At 45.0% G+C, this 20,468-nt stretch overlaps 1 protein-coding gene across 2 annotated transcripts in view; it reads right to left on the reverse strand.

Moving 5' to 3' along the window:
* Nucleotides 1-20,468, reverse strand: part of FGF12 (fibroblast growth factor 12) — a 220,793-nt gene that overhangs the window by 130,052 nt on the left and 70,273 nt on the right. Inside the window, exon 1 of one of the 2 annotated variants that reach the window (XM_039556822.1) lies at nucleotides 9,861-10,172. The exons of the other annotated variant lie outside the window; for it this stretch is intronic. Coding sequence (XP_039412756.1) covers nucleotides 9,861-9,948 — 88 coding nt within the window. The 5' untranslated portion in view covers nucleotides 9,949-10,172. Of the gene's footprint in view, nucleotides 1-9,860; nucleotides 10,173-20,468 lie in introns of those variants that run through there. 2 annotated transcript variants of the gene reach the window in all.

A 20,468-nucleotide genomic window follows, 5' to 3' on the forward strand; every position in this document is an offset into this window, starting at 1 on the left:
GCAGGATTTACCAGTCCTTTGTCCCTGCTCTGGGTGGGAAATAGACCCATAACGGTCTTCCCAGCACATTTCAGGGGTCTGCATTTCTCTCTCTGCACCTTGCCAGTCCCTTGTCAAAACACGACTGTGTTACTGAAAACCTTTTCTTCAGTGGACATGCACGTAAGCAATGAACTCTCCTCACTGAGCAGACACAGCCTTATGCCAAAACAGCCCTTAGCACAGTCCCCAAGAGGCACCTATGGCTATTCCACAAAGCAGTGTCCCTGTCTGGATTTTTCTGCCAGTTTGGAGTTGTTTTTTTTCCCTTACTACTAACAAAGAAAAGCCTCTGGTTTGGGTATTTTTATATTTAGCAGACTTTTTCTATTATTTAGAAAGTGTATTTCCCGACCTCCTCTAGGAGGTGGGAGCACCCCTTGCCAGACAGCATGTTAGACAGAGAAGTATCGACCCAAAGGGCACGAGCTGTAGATGAGTAGGAGAGAAACTCTCATGGGAGCGCTCTCAGCAAGACCCACCACCTGCCAGAAACGCCAAACAAGTGCGAAATTCATTCAGTAAAGTGTTTCCTCAGGAAAAGACATGCTCCCATTTAATCGCCCTCCTTATTCATGCTTCACACACCATCTGAAAAAATTTGATTGTTCTAACTCTAACCTTTTCTAACCTCAAAAACAAAGCCCTCAACCAACTGTAAAACACAGTCACATTGCCTTCTCGGCCAAGGTGCTGTGAATGAGCTGCAGGGCAGAAACAGAACTCCAGCAAGATGTTGTAAGATGTGTGTCAGCCATTTAGCAGGAAAGGCAGGGCAGGGAAGATGCATTTCATTGCTGAGCAGCCTGCAAGCATCTGAGAGCATGATTTATAATGCCACAACTGCCTCTTCAGGTTAAGGGTGAGCACAGTAAAGGATCCATCACAGAAACTCCAGAAAACGCAGAAATAGAGGAAAAAGCAGACCAGGTTTCTTTGTCTTATCCATTAAAGGTAAATTATAGTTATTAGAGAGGAACACCCAAGCACAGCCACAGGACATTAAGCCATATGTGAATATATACATATTTGTCTGATCAACCCACTGAGTATTTACAAAGATTATACCCTGCTTGTACTGAGCATAAATACCTGGGGAAATCAGCCTTTCAAAAACAACACCTAAGAGTCCCTCCAGCCTCACAAATACACCACCCAGGATAACCCTATGCTATTTCTAAACTGAAGCAGCAGGGAAGTAAAGGGCCTGGGCACACAGAACTGAGAGCAAGGGGAGCACCATCCACTGGGACATAGGAAAGTGTCCCAGTCTGTCAGGGTCTGCGCTTGAATTTCACTGCTGCGATTCGACGTAGGCTCATGTGCCACTCTCTCCACCAACAAAAAGCCATAGAAGAGGATAAACAATGGCAACATTAAGTCACAGAAACTTACTTTTCTTACTACAGAAAAGTAGTGGCAGCACGTTGGCTGCCCAGTCCCACCAGCAGTAGAATCGTTATTTTCTCTGGTTTGGTTTTCATGTCAGATTGCAACAAAAGAGGAAATCCAGAACTAAGAAGGAACTTGCAGCATGGAGGACATTGCAAGACCATTCCAGTGGTTATCTGCAGACACACCAACATCACAGAGAGACTCGAATATTGTGGAGTGTCACACTTTTGATTCTTGTGCTTTTCCAGTTTGAATTCTCCGTGTAAATATGTCCAGCTCCACCCCCAGCCCCATAAGGAAGACTACTATTGCCTGTCCCTCTCTCCAGACGTACTTTGGATCTTCCCAGCAGACCTCCCCATCCTGAAAATCAGTAAGGCAGAGGAGGGAACACCAGACTGGGTACTCTTGTCCGCAAAGCAAGAACAGCATGTTTAGCTACATTTTAAAGCCAGTTTCACTAGAAGTTCCCCTTTTTCCATTGCTCTTTTTCAGTGCTCTCAGCTCCTTATTCCACTCCCATGCTCATATAGGCTTCCCACTCTGTCCATGTCTTTTCCACCCACTGTATGTTGAAGTTTTGAATTTAAATCACTTCTGTATACCCATACACATGCAATTTCCCACTCCTGGACCTTTCCTCTGCAGGACCCAACATTTCCTCTGCATCCCACCCACAGTCCCTGCAGCTACACTTGCACAGTCCATGGCACACCAAAGAAGTCTATTTGAGAAGACAGCCTGAAACAAGAGCTAAAAGTTGGGAACAAATTGACTGTTTGTCACAATCCCAGCACAGGGCATGGCCTTTTGTTCTCTCAACACCTTGTCCTATCTTCCAGTGGACCAGCAACCCCAGCAAGTGGGTATCAGGTGTAAGACCCTGGGGATCAGGCCAGTGCACTCCTCAGATCAAAGACTCCTGACCTACAGCAAATGGATGTCCCAGCTGGTCCCACACACAGCTGTGGCTTCATAAAAACACTCTCTGAGAAACCAGCAAGATAAATAGAAGGGACAGCAGAAACTCCCCACCTCAGCTCTGCCAGAGCCAAACAATGACTTCAGCCAAGTTGCCTCATCTTACTGTACTTACTGTTGCCCCCCCCAACCCCCTTGGCAGCACAAAGCAAACTGATTAGGACTGAGCAGTGACTGCTGGGCTATGTACAAGTGAGTTTTCAAGTGAACAAATGGCTTTGAATGCACATTAAAAGCAGGAAGAGAACACTAATAAGGAAACAATTATTTCATGTTTTTTTTTAAACAGGTTTTTTTCCTATTCTTTCCTCTTATCTGGAACAAACAAAGCTTTGAGGGAACAAATACAATTCCAGAGATAATCCACGCTTTGGATCCCGGAAGCATTTGGTACCGACTGCTGGAAAACAAAACAATGATAATGACTCACGCTGGGCCTGGGGGTGGCTCATCACAAAATTAGCAGCAGCTTCCATGCTCCCAGCTGAGATTGGCTTTGCTGGGTTGTTTTCACAGATCCCCAGGACTGCAATTTAGCACATGCAAATCGGCCCAGCAGCCAATCACAGCCACCATGCTAGAAAGGCATAAACATGCTATTTAGAAAAATGCTTTGCCATACAAAACATGATTACCTCCTTCCATGCCATTTCAGGCTATGGGAAGAAACGCTATTTTTATTATTAAACATTACACATCTCTTTTCCTCCAAGGGGAAGAAGAATTATTTAAAGGCCTTTTAAGCAAACATCTATTCACACAATTGAAAGCTTTGTGCACTATCATTGCATCTGGGGAGGTGATCATTCCTGTGCTGGGCACTTACGAGGCCACAGCTCAATTCCCGTGTCCAGTTTTGGGCCCCTTACTTCAAGAAAGACACTGAGGTTCTCTGTCCAGCTCCAGAACGGAGCTGGGGAAGAGCCTAGAGAACAAGTCCTATGAGGAATGGCTGAGGGAGCTGGGATTGTTTAACCTGGAGAAAGAGAGAATCAGGGGGGACCTTATTGCTCTCTACGATTCCCTAACAGAAGGTTGTACAAAGGTAAGGGTCCGTCTCTTCCTTTAAGTAACAAGTGACAGAACAAGAGGAAATGGCCTCAAGTTGCATCAGGGGAGCTTTAGATTGTATATTAGGAAAAATTTCTTCACTGAAAGAGTTGCTAAGCATTAGAACAGGCTGCCTAGGGAAGAGGTGGAGTCACCATCCCTTGAGGTATTTAAGACACGCAGATGTGGCACTTAGTGGTGGATTTAGCAGTGCTGGGTTAACAATTGTACTCAATAATCTTAGAGGTCTTTTACAATAGAAAAACTTCCATATTCTACAAAAAATCTCATCTAGTTTTCAGACCATGCTAAACTTTTGACGATATATGTACAACCTGGACTAAAAATTCAAAACTAGCATCAGTCTGGTAAAAAATTAAACAGGTTACTTCTGGAAAGCAGCAGAAAGGGCTATGGGAAGACAAGTGGCTTGGTTTTGAGACTAAGTTCAGTGAGCCAGAAGTAGATCACTCTCACAAACAAAGCAGGAAAATTTAAATTTCTTTAATGAACAGGGCTTTCCGTCTGGGAACTGATGGCTGTGAAATACCTCCAAAGGGATCTGCTGGAAACAGAAAACAAGCCTACTGTCAATGATCTGTGGACAAGGAAAACAAGAAGAATTTTAGGGATGATACATACCACTCATCTAAAACAATGGTTCTGATAAGTATTCAAGCATGTGGCCATCTTAAAATGGACTAGGTGCACGCATAGAGTTAAATATGCACTTAGATGGTTCAGTGAGCTGAGACCTGTCTCCGGAAATACTCCTTGGTCTTTGAGTGGACATGACCTAAGACAGTCACACACACAACTCCTAAGCTGAAGGCATCTGCTCTGAAAGTCATCAACTTTAAGTATCTGCCATTGACCCCAGATACTTTTGTTACTCTTAAGAGTGGAAAAACAGCAACACAGAACACAGTATTTTATACACACAGTCATTCTGGAAAACCAATAAAAAAGCTGAAAAATTATTTCATTATATTGTTAGTTAACATTTCCCATCAAACTTAGAGTTTATAATGCATCACAATTGCACATGGTGTTTAATCTCAAGACAAACTCTTCTCTTGGCTGAGATTGGGAAGCAAAGGAAGTTAAGCTTTATTCCTTTTCAAAGCCATGCAAACCTTCAGGTGAGAAGTACCATAAACCAGCAAACCTCTGCTTCAGAATACTGTTAATCATCCTGATTACAAGTATTTATGAAAATTCAAATTATTCTTATTTTTCTTGAACTTGCTCACTCACAGAAAGTAAAACATTTTCCAAATATGATTCAATATCAGTGACACTCTGGTAGGACCCAGACAAGTTTCAATATTCAGAAGACTGACTGAAGATCCAGCAATTCCAGATGCCTAGCTCTGTAACCTCAGACATCTGGCTGACAGCTATGCATTGCTAAGCCACTTTACACCCAGGGAATTCCTGGACCTACATTTCTTTCAAAGATTTATGAAATACTTTATTGCAAACTGAAAAATAAAATCCTGCAAAATATCAAAGTCTTTCCTTTACATAACTATACAGAACTGGGTGCAAGCACTTAAAAAAGTTATATGCATTTAACTAAGTTCATTATCTATATCTCTGGAATTTTTGTATGATAGAAATCAAGTAATTTCACCAAATAAAACTGCTAAGAAATTCATCATGTCTAGCTCAGTCAGAACAGATTTTTTTACAAAGATCCACAGCACTACGGACTTCTAGGAGAGATGCTTAGCCGACATCTGCATGAGAGGGTTACTTCAGAATAAAGGGAAGTGTGGATTTAAAATGCTATAGCTATTCTTGAATAATACCCCAGAGGAGTGCTCCTGTTATAATAAAAAAGATTTTTCAGACTTTTGTTTAATTCATTTCCCAGGTGAATTAAACTAAATCAGACAAAGGTATTCTTTCCACTAGCATATGAGTGTCAACAACAGGCATAATCCCAGAACAGCACAGGCACTTCATTTCCACTGGTCAGCAAGTGTTACTTTTCCAAAAACACAAAACAGGAAGAGGACGCCTGAGCAAAATACGTGCAGCAACAGTGGCAGAGAATGGCGGGCAAGACACCTGGTGCAGGAAGGAGAAAGTGCTGATGACCCCCAGTCAGATCCCAGTGCTTCTCAGCCTGGCAACCCACTCCCAGCTCCAGCTCAGCACCACTAAGCCACCGTTCCCATCTCCCACTAGCAATGCACATCCATACTCTGAGCTGCCACAGATCAAAGAGTCTCTGTGCTCCCTGAACTCAGCAAGGAACTGCAAGTTTCACTGTCTGTCGCTTATTTGCACAGAGCTGTTGCTTCCAGTAATTTGAAGCTGAACTGTGCAGTATTTGCTGTGCACTGTACTTGCTGTTTACTTGAATAAACAGCAGTGGGAAAATTTTCAAGAACTAGTGTATGTAAATAAAATGTAAATGAATGCACAGATGACTGTACAAGCAAACCAAGGAGTGTCTATTCTGCTCATAAGCCAAATACTATTCTTGAATATGCAATTGTACCTCCTATGTGCGTGACTCTGTTTGCATCTGCAGATGACTTGCATATGCAGACACGTTATGACAGTGCCCCAAACACTTTCAGGGCAAAGCAAAGATGTGTATGGGTAGCAACAGATTGGCTAATGGCAGAGGCACAGCCTGACCCTGCCTACCTAGACAGAATGCTTGGTCCTGTTGCTCCAAATACCAAACTTAGTGTTGTGATGCCTGGAGAAATATGAAGACCTACTGTGCCAGACATCATTTTAATTTGCCATAAAGCCAGCATCAATCAGCATATTTCCAGGAGCATCTCCAGATTTCACCAGTGTGAGACACCCATGGAAGCCAAGTTCAGGATTTACTTTCAATATGAGCTTAATTTGTACTGAAGGCATCAATTTACAAAATAGGGACTTAAACTGAGAAGTACTCTTATAAATGTTTGAGAATAGATCAGTCTCTGGATACAATCAAACCTCTACTACTGAAAATAAAGCTGAAAATGCATTGCTGGTGAATGCTGTTGCTGGTCGATGTGAGAAATATCTGTGGTTTTAGCAATGATGCATCCCACAGGAGAGTCTGTACAGGAGCCAAAGGGAGTACAGGCATGAGACAGAACCACTCATAGAGGCAAGTGAGAAATCCTTATTGAGGAAGACAAACACTCATTAGCAGAAATCTCCATGCTGCTATTATCCAGCCTATGGGTACAGGGCCTTTGGCATCAAAGTGACTGCAAACCAGGCACAGGTCACTCAAAATACTTTTTCACAACTCTATTCACAGCTACAACAACAATACAGTAATTATTTAATGTTTACCTTGAACTTAACAGTGTAGTAGCTACCTATTTCATAATGTTGGCTAGGAAGCCAAAAGCAAAAAAACCACACCTCTCAAACAAATGGGAAAAAGTGTTAGCAGAGAAAAGAAATTAAAGAAAAAAACACTTAACAAAATCAATTGTGGTTGCACCATCAAGAAGGGAAATATCTCTGCACATGCAAGACAGTCAGCTTACAAACTCTGAAACTAAGATAACAATTGAAGCACCTGAAAGATGATACAGGATGTTGCTGTGCTAAAATACTCGTAAAGAAATTCACAAAGGAATAGGATAAATCTCTTACCCTGCATTGCTATGAATTACTTGCACTTTTGTGGTGGCTTGGAGACCCATTAAGCCCCATTTTGCAAGGTGCTGTTCAAATAACCACAGCCTCCCCCTGCACAGACAAAGACAAGGCCTGCACACCTCAGAAGTGGAGCATAAGAAAACAACAGGCTAGAGTAAGCTAAAGTAAAGAGGTGAGAGGTCTTCACATAATAACAAAAATCTTGCTAATAATTTTGCCAACATCACAACAGAGCTGTACAGTACTGCACAACTACCTTCAATATTTGACTGTTTCTCTTTGAAGCATCATGCATTAGCTTCTATCAGAATCAGGAGTGGTCTAAGGCTCCGAGTCAGCACAACACACAAATACAAATCTGACTTCAAACGTGTGCTCACATCCATATGAGTTGTTTGCGTTAAAGAAAACACAGATATGAGGATATGAGCCAAGGCAAAAGGCTTGGTCAATCTGTCAGAGTAACTTCAGATCAGAGGATCAAGGGCATGTAAGTAGCTCACAGCACTCTGTGCCACCACTGTTGCAGTCCATGTTTCCACAGTCCTTCCGCTCCTGCAATTTTATAATCCTTTTGTTGGTTTACAATCTCTGACTGGCTTGACCCCACAGTGCCTTGCTGGGCACACCACTACACCTTTAGGGTTGTCTCCTGGGGCACGTTCACCTTCTGAAAAAGTAGCAAGGAGATTTCTCCTCCAGCAGGCCCAGCCCACAGTGACCCCTTTATAGGTGGAAGCTTTCATTTTTATTGCACGTTTTTCAAGAACATAAACCCCAAACTTAATGGAAAATTTAAAAGTGCAGCCAAGAAGAGGGAACATATTTTAGCAATCTGATTCAAAGCAACAGACCCCATCTGAGTGCTCAGGCTTGTGGTGGCATGGGGCTAGTACCTGGAAAATAAGCTCAGTTGGGATAACAATAGGAGATCATTCCCACAGACTGTCTCCTTAGAGCACAACCTCAGGAAAGACATAGGCTATGTAATGTTCAGTATCATTCTTCAGAGAGGGGGAGATGAGAAAAGGCTCAAGCACCACATATGCATTAAGCACGCTCCAGCAAGGGATCCACCTGTAAAGCCAAACCAGCTCCACCAGGAAACTATTAGGACACTATCATCAACTTCTAGTTCACTAAGTTACAGCCTAGCCCCCATGGCCTGAGCACCACCCCACTTTTACAAGTAGCTGATTGTTCTCTTTACTGCTCCAGGCTTCCAAAAGACACAAAACAAACACTCACACGTAGCACTATGAAGAAAACTCTATTATAGTTTTGCACTGAAAAGAGACTAGTATGTGTGATGCTTCCAAGTGCAGCCACGATTTATTCTATTTATTTATCATATTGTTCTTCAAACCAGGGCAGAACATACTTTGAAGGGAGTTCAGCATTCTCTCCCAAAGATTCTCCTGTTACCGTGAGCTTGTCACAGACAGCAACTTGCACACAAAAGTGTCATGGGAGGGAAGAGGCTACTGAGGCATAAATGGGTGCCTATAACCATTAACAGCTGTTCCTTAGCAGGGCCGTAAGGGAATCCAGGCTACCTCAGCAACAGTGTTCCCCCAAGAACAGCCTTTCTTTTCAAGAAACAACACCAAGCGTTTGCACTGGAGGCATGGACATTTTCTGCTTCTAGGACCAAGATCTCACAAAAAAACCCAACACAAGTATTAGGAAAGAATACTCTGAAAGACGTCCTCATAAGCATCCAATTAGTAGCTTCTACTACTAATAATAATAACATAGGGTTTTTTTCCATAGGCATTTACCCAGTATCATAGAGAAGAAAAGTCAGATTCATGGAAGAAACACATATAGCACAGAAGAAACTTCAGAAACACCTCTTAAAAAGCTTCAACAAGACCATCCTAAAACTCAGGGCTAGTACCACACCAAACCAAGACACTCATGCACTTATTTGCCTCTTCAAAAAGTGCTCAGGGAAAGTGTTTAGGATCAGGAATATTGTTCAAAAAATCATCCCACTGCTCTTCCTTCCTATCCTAGTGAAATGCTCTCTCCCCAACAGGCTAGAAGCTGAGAGGGGAGTTGGGAGTCTCCTGGCCCCCCATCAGGAGCCGGCAAGGATTTCCTTTTGCTTCTAAGTACATTCCCACTCAAAAACACATTAAACACCTTCCACCAGAAAAACATTGTGACATTACTTCTACCAAAAACAAAGTACAGTGGGGCCAACCCCAGAGATATGTGGGGCCACTGGCACTCTGGGGAAGGTTATCCCCATATTCGCCAGGCGGTAACCGAGGCCACAGTGGGGGATTCCAGGTGAGATGGGAGATACAGAGGTTACACAGGAAGAAAAAGGACCTGAGTGGGCTGCAGGTGGAATAGGGAACAACAATGAGGGTCGTGTGTGAGGTAGGAATCTCTGTGAGGACAAAGGACACACGTGGGGGTTCTGTGTAGGTGGGGACTCCAGGTGGGATTAAGCACAGGATGGGGGGCAGGCCTCGGGTAGAGGGGGGCCAGGTTGGGAATCCAGCGGGTGGGGATGCTAGGGGCGGAGGGGACCCGCGTGTGGGGGATGCCGAGTTAACGGGGACTCGGTCCCGGGGACGCCCGGCGGGGTCAGCACCGCGGACAGCGCCCGGCCCATCCCGGCCACCTGTACGCGGCGCCGGCGAGGCGGAGGAGCAGGGGCGGACGGCGAGGAAACGGGGCCAGCCCGGGCCGAGCGGCGCCCGGGCGGGGAGGCGAGGGCGGCGAGGACAAGGACGCGCGCTCCCCACCTGGGCTGTGGCTGGATCTCAGGCGCCTTCCACAGAGACACTGCAGCATATGCGAGCCTTTCTCCAGGAGAAGCCCGAGAATCCTCATGGATTTCACTTTGTGGCGCCCTCCCGCTCCTCGGAAAAGGGACCAGCCCCGGAGCGGCCGGCTCTCAGCGGCGGGGCGCCGGGCCCCCTCGACGCCAAACTTCCCGGCCCATCGCCGTGGCCCCGCCGCGCCCGGGGGAGGGAGGGGGACCCCGCCGCCACTTCTCGGGACTTGTCCGCCGGCGGAGGGCCGGCCGTGCCGGGAAGCGGGGCGGGCTGGCTGGAAGGACGTCAAGCCCTAGAAACACGCGCGGCCGGCTCCCAGCCCTGCCCCCTGCCGGCACAGCCCCCGCCGGGGCGGGCAGCGCCGCCGGGACCCCCCCGCCGCCGGGGCTCGGCCGCTCCGCTCTGCTGGGGCGAGGCCGGGCGGGGGCTCTGCCGCTTCCCCCCCGCCACCGAGGGCCCGGTCCCGCCGCCCCGCACGGCCCCGCCGCGCTCAAGTTCTGCGAGTCCTGGCGGGGAGCGAGGAAGGGAGGGAGGAGACAGCCCCGCCGCCTGCCCCAGCAGCGCCGGGGCCCCGTGCGGGGACGGGCAGGGTCGGTGCCCGCGGGTGTCCCCAGCGACCGAAGGCACCACGTGCGGGGGCACCGAGCGCGGGGCTCCCGGGGGCTGGAACCACGGGACCGACAACGTGGCCGGGAAGAAGACACACCTCTGGTCTTAAATCACCGGTGGGAGCGGGTGCCTAGCTAGGCGTGCTCCTTTACGGACACGCTGTAAACGAGGAAGCGTGCATATTTCCACCTACAAACCCACCAGCTTCCTGCAAAGGGCGCTCCATTGAAACTCAAGGTACCTTCTTTTTTACCCATTTTTAAACTGTCACTCTTACAGCGCTGCAGACTCAAGTCTCAGTGTTGGTGCTGCACAGAGAAAGGTAGGGCACGTATTTCACATGCAACGATGGTTAGGGAAAGATGCTCTCCTTAGAACTGTCTCCAATTCATGAAATTACACAAAACCCACAACACAAGGCTGGAAAGCACAGAAGCACAGAAAAACTCCTTCGATAAAACAGTACTATCATATACAAAAGCCGTTCAAAATAACTCTTTCGCCTGAGTAAGCTCTAATACTGCACTAAAAAGCAGCTCCCTCTGTGACAAAGAGGAACCCAGTACAAGGGTGATTTTCTAACTGAATTACCTTGTGCTCAACCAGGGTTCCCTACTCACCACCTTTCAAAGCTTTCTCTGCTTTTGTTTCTCCTAATACCTGGCAGAAGCGGCCAGGTGTCTCTGGCCAGCTCATGAGATGGACATTTTTCCAAAGAGTGCACTCTAGGATGCAACAGGCTTCTGGCCAGCACTTCAAACGGATTCAAGAGTGGGGATACAGACTTAGAGGTTAACATCTAGATCATACTACTAAGGCACAGAAACCAGGCATAACAAAAGAAATGCTGTTTAGGCGTGAGAAGCTATCAAGTATTTGTGGCAAAACTAATATTTTTGAGAGCACCTGGAGTCTTTCATGCCCTCAATAAATACTCCACAGTTTCAATTTTACTCCTGAATAGAAAAGGGAAAAAAACCAGTTAAAATGCCAAATTTTTCGTGAGATGGTAGCTCTTCTTTTCCAGTCAACTCTAGTTCATATGCTGAAAAATAGCATTTAACTAGAAGCAAAGCCAGTAGCATACAGTTCAGGACTGTTAGAAGGATGGAAGGTATTACTAACTAATCCCTGGGATTCATACTAAACTCAGTTTTTGTTGTCTGCTGTGAGTTAGGCTGAAAAATCATCACTCTCTCTGTCTTAACTTATAAACTGTTTTAGACAGGACCTTGCACATGCACCAAGTCACAGCAAAAAGCTAAATGAAACTGCCCTTCTCCATGTCCCCAGTTACCCAGGATCATTGCTCCATCGCACTCCTCAGCAATCCCTGCTCCACAGCCAGTCGTTCAGCCAGCATGAAAGACTACGGTGCCATGTCAGGGCAGGTACCAAACTGAGACTACAGCTGTTACCTCTCTCCTTCACCCAGAGTTGTCCTTCAGTCCTCTGCTACATCTGATCCTCAGAGAGCAAGCCTGTAGCCCTGCTGGAACAAGGCCAGAAGTAGTTTGCACAGTGAAGCTCTAACACAGAACTGGTGGTTCTTGGGTACTTTGGTAATAGCACAAAAAATAACAGTCCTCTTTCTGCAAATGCATCAGCAGCATGTTTGAGACGATAACAATTCTGGATCTGGCAGATCAAGGACAGTACAGTGAGATCCAAAGTCAAGGTGCCCTCCTTGCTTAGCAGCCAACATGGAGCTGTAAATGAGGGGGCTCTCCTTTAGACATGCCAGGACTGAAGTGCAGCACTAGGTACAAGGGAAGAGTTGCACTTAAATGTTATACATATCAAGATAGCATAGGAATGGGCAGATTTATCACATGAACATGGCAAGGGCAAGTGTGTTGGACACAATACAAATGTTTGTAAGAATAAAAAAATGAAAATGCATCAGGTAGCTGAATTTTGGGACCTCTGTTCATTAAACTAATGCTGTTGTTCTTGGAAAATCTACTCAGAATAACCCATAAAACCATCAACAAAATAATCCCCATTTCTTTAGGAAGCTTCCATCACCTTGCAGCAAGGCTGATAATCCAGCCTTTGTGGGGCACACTCCAAGGGGTCAGTTCCTGACTCACACTAGAGGAAAGGAGGGCAGACTCAAACCAGTGAAAAGAATGAATGTTAACCTGACATTTCCCAAGAAGGGCCATAAGGACTGCAACAAGCACATGTTCTTTCAAACTGAGTATGTTTAAGTAGGTTTAAACAGCAAAATGGAAGCATAAAAATGGCAAAGGAAGAACTGTGGTGCATATGACTCAAGTGTTTACATGCCACAAAATACTCAGTAATACTGTGTACCCAATTAGGTAAATCTTAGCCCAGTAAACAAAGCTTAAAGAATTTGAAAAGATAAATAGAGCTGACATAAATCAAGACATTGCTAGATGTGTTAACTCATTTTAATCTGAAAACAAGGTAAACCAAAATAAAATTTATTTCAGTGCAGAAGGACAGCATGTACCCAAACAATACTTCAACGGACATAGTGGTGCATACATCTCACCGTGGCTCCATTGATGAGCTTGCACTACTAAATAATGATGCAACTAACATCTCAAGCATTACTGTGAAAATGCTACAGATATTTAAATTTTTAGCCACTGGTAGAACAGAGGTATTAGAAATTATAGTGTACTTGAATAAAAGCAGGGATTGCATTTGCTGGAACACAAAGAAAGCTGTGAAAGCATCACTGAGGTCAGAAGACATTTACATGGAACACAGTGTCACGTGTGTTTCTCCCTTATTAAATTAAAATGCCATTGGCCTTCTGAAGCACTGAACAGAAACGAGAATATGTTTAGGATTATAGAATTTAAATTAATACCTTCTACTAAAAAGAGGAATGTACTGCGCTCTGATCAGAGAAAAATAAGGTGATTTAGCCGACAAGGCTCTTTGCTAGGTATTAAAATAGCATAATGTGTATGAGTTCACCAGTTACAAAAGCCAAAAAGGAAAGAAAATCTACAAAGCTCAAAGAAGAGACTACCCAGGAAAGGTAATTTCCTAGTTTTCATACAAAGGCAGTAATAATCTTTCAAGGTACTGGATCCATGCTGTTCTGTTTTCACCCAATGTGACTGGTAGCTCTTTGAACACTGTGACTGGTGCACAGACAAACAGCTCATGCAGGTGCGTTGTTTCTGGTTGGTTGGTTGGGTTTTTTGCAAGTCTCTGCCCTTGTTGTATTTTCTGGCCAAACACAGGCGGATATGATGAGAAAGGGCCCATTAACCTCAAGAGCTTTGTCCAAGCTGGTGCTGATGCAGATCTTGGACCTTGTCCCCCTCTCTGTAAATTTACAAAGCTCCTTGCACTTGGTGCTCATTTCTCGATGCTCACTCCATGGGTCCATATGTGATCAGTGATTACATATCAGAGATACTCCTCAGTGGTGGCAGAGAACTACTCCACAACACCTTTCTTCCCAAGAGCCATTTGAGCAAAATTTACGAATGGGCCACAAACTACAGCCCTTTCCAGTGCAAACCACTATCACCACTGTGCTCTCTGGATATTTCTGATTACCCTCTTCTTCCCCCCCCCCCCCCCCTTCTTTATGAAGGGGAGCACTGCTGGCAAGGAGGGATGGTGGGGTCTGCTTCAGGGACATACCAGCCACATACAGCTTCTACTGCACCCAGCCCCACCAAAGCACAGCACAATCACACAAGAGGCAGTGGGAACTGCAGTACAAAGTTGAGGGGTTTGCTGAAGGTCACACAATAAATTTGTGGACAGGTAGGGAATCATCTGTCAGTCCTCATTCTGGTGGTTTAATGAGAGGATTAGCCTCCTCCTGATCAGTAAAAAATTGCACTCATTATAAGGCAAAGATTCTGCTGAAAGCTCTTCCATGGATAAAGTATACCACATACCTTCTGAGAGCAAATAAAAGGTGACACAGAAAAAAAGACAGAGTTTGATTTTGTACATCAGACAAGAAAGACTAATTTCTTAGTAGCATTTCTGAACAAGAGTGAACAGAAACCACCAACTCCAGCTCCTGCTGAAGAGATTGACTTGGTAAAGTCTCAGCCCCTCTGAACTCACCAAAGCAGGTTCTGGAGCAAAAGAAAAGATGTCCCATAACCTTGATCATTTAATAGGTTTATCCTCAGACACATAAAAAGCTTATAGTAATGAGCACTCAGGAGCTGAACTTCCTGACATTAAGAAGAAATGTAATATTACATGTAAAGAAGGCTTTGTGTATCAAATGCCTCCAGTTTGAATTAGGGAAAAGTGGTTGTTCTGAGTATTTTTCAGTACAGTGACACTTCCTCTGAACCTGAACTTCTAGGGCATTTCCAAACATTTTGGCAGTAGTATGAGCAGCTCAGAACAGACACTCTAGAAAAGGAGCAGACAGACCCTGTTCCTTCCACCCACTTACACTGCCCAGCAGATGCCCTCATCTACAGGATGTCTCACAAGGTTTTTAAGAACCCATGATAGCTTTCTCCCCAAAAAAATTTTATACTCATTTTTGGAAACCAGTAATACCATTGGCCTCCTCACTATCTTTTGGCAAGGAGTTCTACAATGGCAGGAAAAAGCTTTTATTAGATTAAAACTCTCCTTCTTGATAATTCCATTTAATGCTCACCTCAACTTATAAGGTGAGCATTATAAGATTATATTGTGAAATGGTAATTTTATGCTCTCCATAACAGTCATGGTTTTATACACCTCTGTTGTATTTCCTTCCTCAATTGTTTCATTTCTGCAGGCACCTGAAAATGCCTAATCTGTTCCATCATTCCCTGGGCAGCAGCTACTCTTCACGCTCCACTGACCTTGTCACTGTTTCCTGCGCCTTTCTAGTTCTATCACATCTTTTCTGAGACAGGATAACTGCAGCTGCACACAGTACTCAAGGTGCAAGTGCTCCAGGGGTTTCTAGCATGGCAGGATGATAGTTCCTATTTGCTTTCTATACCTTTTCCAATAATTTCTGCTTGCATCTGCTGAGCTAGCACTTCCAGAGATTCACACTTTCTCTGCGGTCTTTTTCCAGTGAGGAAATAGACCCCAGGTAGCACCCCTTACCATGAGTGCCCATAAATTTTAAATGTGCGCACATATATATATATATATAATATTTATATATACACACACCCCCCATATATTTGGGTTTCATCAGTGGGTGCATTACCCTGCACTCCTCCCCAGTTTATACTGTTGTTAGTTCAGCAGAGACTCTGTATCAAGAAATCCTTCTGCAGCTCTTTCCTGTCCACTTCTGTTTCTCTAATGATTTTGTCTCCTCTTCATCCCCTCACTTTTCAAGATCATTTAGGAGCATGTCCAGTATTGCACAGTTCAGTCTCTCTTCACTGGCAATTTCCCCACTGATGAGACCTGCCCTTTTTTCCTTGAAGGAAACACCCAGTGAGGGAAGCATTTTAGAAATCCAGACTTCTGCCTCACCTTTACCCAGTTGCTCAGTGAACATTAAGGAATCTGGGGGGATGTTCCCGCCCCAAGAGCCATGCAGCCCCTTACCCAGATGACCAAACCTGACTGCCAGCCCCTCACAGGATGAGTGCTGTGATATTTTGCAGATGTAGTTCATGGCAAACTTTCAGATATTGCCACATTTGTCCTTTGAACCTGAGAGTTGCAGAAGCACCTTCTAGGTGCACCTCCTTGGTGGGTTCAAGTCCCCTGCCAGCTGTGGTTGCTGTTTCACATCTGCAGCCCTTCCAAGGGAAACATGCTGGAAGGCAAAAGATCTCCCCTGCCTGCCGATCTCTCCGGGCTCAGAGGTTATGAGAGAGAGGAAAGCAGATTAAAGGGCAGTAATGCAGCCAGCACAGGAAGATCTGACCCACAGGGCTCCAGTAATTGAGGTTATTAATCCACGGTAGGTAATGATGGCTTTGCCTGAGGCATGACCCAAGTTTTGAGGGCAGCAGATCACAGTTAAGCCAAGCCTTTGAGGTGGGCAACAAGCCAGCCTGCTGTCCAGCAGAGCTCCTGGTCTCTACCCACCAACAGCCCCTTGGCTCCTCTGCTTTCAGCAGGCAGCCACCAAGGCAAAGCCAGAGCTGGGATAGGTGCAGCTTCCAAATTCAGGACGTGCTCTTGGCTTTCCCCCCAGTTCCCTGCATGAAACAGGAACAACTGTCAGGCCACTTTCCTCATCTAGGAGTACGACCAATCCATCCACCTCACAGGGAAAAGTTGTCAGTCTTAATAAAGAGGATTTTCTGAGGGTAAAAGTACAATAGACCAACCATGCAAGAAGCCATCTCCCCTTCCCCTCCAGCAAACTCACTCCCTAATGTTCCAGAGGGCATCTGAGGTTGGGAGCAGCATCTGTGGAAGCACAAGCCTCCCCATCTGCCTACTTTGGTGACACTTAGAGCCTTTTATTGTTGTCTAGACCTGAAGCGTATTTATTCTGGCATGCTAATACAACACATGTGGCACAGCCTCATCAAGACAAGCAAGTTCTTGCCTAACTGCCTGCCTTGGGAATGATGGTACAAGAAATGCTTTCTGCTCCAATTCACAGCTGCTCCAATGACAGAAAAGCCACTACCAGGACACCATGGTTCAGACCCTCACTCTTTAAGTGGCCACCATGGCTGAAGAGTGCACGGAGACATGTTTGAAACAGATTTCTCTGGAAAGACCACTATTCTGGAACATGCAACTCCCAGTGCCTGCAGGATAGCACAGCTAAGGTTCTTTGTCAGACCTACACACAGACTTGTCCCTCCTAGCTCTGAAAGGAAGAAAATGACAAAAGCTAGGTATTAAATAATAACATTACAGCACAGTTATAAAGGGTCTATGTAGGTAAAGGAAAAATAATGTTTTCAGAGATTTGAAGATAGGATTTACAAGACCTTTATAAGAGCCACCCTTGAAATCCGGGCTTGTTAAGACAGGACTTCCTACTAGGTGCATTTTTTCCAGGTGAATTTAAGTTAAGAAGACTTTCTGTTTGGAAAATTTCCTTTTCTGAGACTCATGTAGTGTAGTCCTCACCAGAATGCAAGAGAGCTAAAAAAAAAAAAAAAAATTGTCTCTTTCTCAGAGCACGCTATTACTTTGGGGCAGATACTCCAAGGTAATAGTAAAAATAAAAAATAGAAGTAAAAAAAAAAAAAAATATTAACATGTTATTTTCCTTAAAATGACGTTTTTCTAAAGTATCTCAACTTTGCTGAAGTATTTTCACAATATTATGAAAATAAAGTTGCAAGGAAAGGCTTTGACTTTATAAAAATAAAACATTTCCATAAGATTCTCAAAGGCAGACAACTGAGGAATGCCAGGAGTGTTTGGCTGAGAGTGGTGTGGACAGAGAGGAACTTAACTTGCTCCCCATGAGGTCACAACCCCCTCTGCTATGCAGCCCCCTGCACACGGATATACACGTACCACACACTAGCTTCACAGGATAGGGAAGGTGTTTTTGCTGTTCATAGTTTCAGGACAAATGGTGAAGGCAGTTTATATGACCAGGCTCAGACCCTGCCAGCTACAAGGCAGAACCACTTCCTCCACCCTCTGCTGTAAGAGAAAACCCAAACCCAAGTACCACATTTGGGGTTCCTTTTTGCATTTGACTCATGGTCCAGCATCTTTTATGGTTTCTGTTGTTAGCTTTTCTCTGCAGCCATTAGAACCAGAAAATCTAAATATACCAAGTTATCATTCTTATATAATGGCTCAGGGATTTAAGAAAGGCCCCAAATCTTCTAAGTGTTAAAAACACCAGTTTGCAATAACCACACCAGTGACAGGTAACATGGCTGGCTCTCAGGGACAGGAATCACTGCTGACATGTGACATACTCAGTAATGGCCTTACTGTGCTTCTGCTGAGAACACGGCAGTGCCAGCCCACAGGCAGCTCAGAGTGATTATCAGCCCCTGAAAAACTCTGCTACCCTATGAGAAAGTAAAAATCCTACTCTCCTCAGCAGCTGAAGATATTTCACTTAAGATGGAATTAAAATTCTAGCAAAGCCCATTCCGAAACATGCATAGTCTGGCAAATTAGGGAGGAATAAGAAGTATTTGAGTCAAAGATGAAACACTATTATGTGAATATTGCTGTGGAGCACAACAAGAAAGTGGAAATCACAAAAGATAGATGACCAATGGGTAGAATTTCAAAAGGGGAGTAAAATACAGGAGGCAAATGCTTCTACGTATGAGCAGATAAATCAGCCAGGCATTTCTTTATCAGGCATTACCAGAGGCCTTGAAGGTCAAGCACCACGATGATTATCTACTTCCCACAAGCAAAGTTCAAAACCTGGACCACACGCACAGCACATGTAATGGACCTGGCACAGCACAAAATGCAGCTCAGCACAAGCTAAAGCTGTAACTGCAGCCACAGAATGGACCAAGCAAGGGTTAGAGGAGAGAGGATTTTCCAATAATTTTAGAGACCTAGAGCTAGATTCTGACCTGCTATAACTGGTATTGCTTCATGAGGCCTGAATTTAGCCCATACATTTCAGGCACTGATTTTTTTTTTTTTTTCCAATGGGCATGTTAGGGATGCAAAGCTGAAATGATAAAGCTGAGCTACTGCTCCATCAGCATGTGCTAAGCTATTTATGAGGCACTAAAACACACCTTTTCTAATTCTCACCTTAGCTTGTGAATAGCACGTGGCCAGGATGCCTTCTCCAGCTACTTGAGAAAAGTCACCACAGTGTACTATGTACCAGGCTATTGGCAGAGCCACTGCACTGGCTCTGCTGCAGGACATGTTTGACTTCCAGCCAGACCTGCATTAGCCCTCTGTCTGTTCACACTGGGACAGTCACAGACGTTATCTAAACAAGTGTCACCCGATGGCAGCAGTAGATTTTAGGAATTTCCCTTAAATGAGAAAGCCTCTGCAGAATCAAAAAACATAACTGCAGGCTTGAGTCGTCCCAAGTCCCCAGTGCTGCCTTAGCCCCATACACCATTTCTGTCCCTGCACAAATCATCCTACCAGGTATAGGGGGCTCACAAGCGAGTAGAACCACAGCCATCACTTTCCATTCCCAAAAAGCTGCATCCTGCAACTCAGCAGTGAAACAGTAGTTACAATGGGGAAAAATGTCCAATTAAAGCACAGCTGTTCTGAGCCAGTTCTCATGTGTCATGCATCCACATCCTCAGACCACTGACAAAATTATTTCCTTTCAGCTGGCATTTACTTAAACCCCCAACACAGAGGCAACCTCAACTATGCAGCATTGGGGTTCACATAAACCCTCCTTAGAGGTTACATCCCAGCAGTAAGGCCTTTGCTCTACCTGGATATCTTGAAGGTCAGTCCCACATTCAAATCCCTACCCTCAGAGGCTTGATGTACTTTTTCTCCACCACTTTCATTTCTTCACTGTTATCCTGATCCCATAGGGGATTTTCCATCTCCCACTCCCCTTCTCAGCCAACTGCTGTACACAGATTTAGCAGGATGACTCAGAACCAGGGAATGACAGCTCAACATTTTCCTGCTATAGAGCAATCACTGCCTATCTCCAGAAGGTCCTTGGGTCGGGATTGGGGCTTCTGCACAAGGGAGAGGGAAGCAATGGTTGCTTTCCAAGGAAAAACAGACCCACTGTGTGGGACCTCCTGCTGCTTCCCTCTGTCACAGCCTCAACTCGTCCTTGTTTAAGTCTCACAGGAGCAGCTTGTTGTAAAATACAGATTTAGCTATTTACTTTTCATGACAGCAGAGCCTCAGAGCTCCTGAGGTCAGCGCCAGGCATTCTGTGAGGCAGCACAACACTGGAAGCTGTGAGGAATGGGAAGGCAGGTTCCCAAGGGGGTGTCTTTTCTTTTTCCCTGCTGAGTTACAGCAAGTGTCATGGCCACATCATCTATTTTTCATTCCCCAGTGCTCAGTGTCAAGCCATAATGAAGCCATAAAGGAATCCAGCAGCACTCAGCAGTGCACAAAAGCACT

Source organism: Corvus cornix, chromosome 9 (assembly GCF_000738735.6).
Source record: "Corvus cornix cornix isolate S_Up_H32 chromosome 9, ASM73873v5, whole genome shotgun sequence".
Taxonomy (NCBI): domain Eukaryota; kingdom Metazoa; phylum Chordata; class Aves; order Passeriformes; family Corvidae; genus Corvus; species Corvus cornix.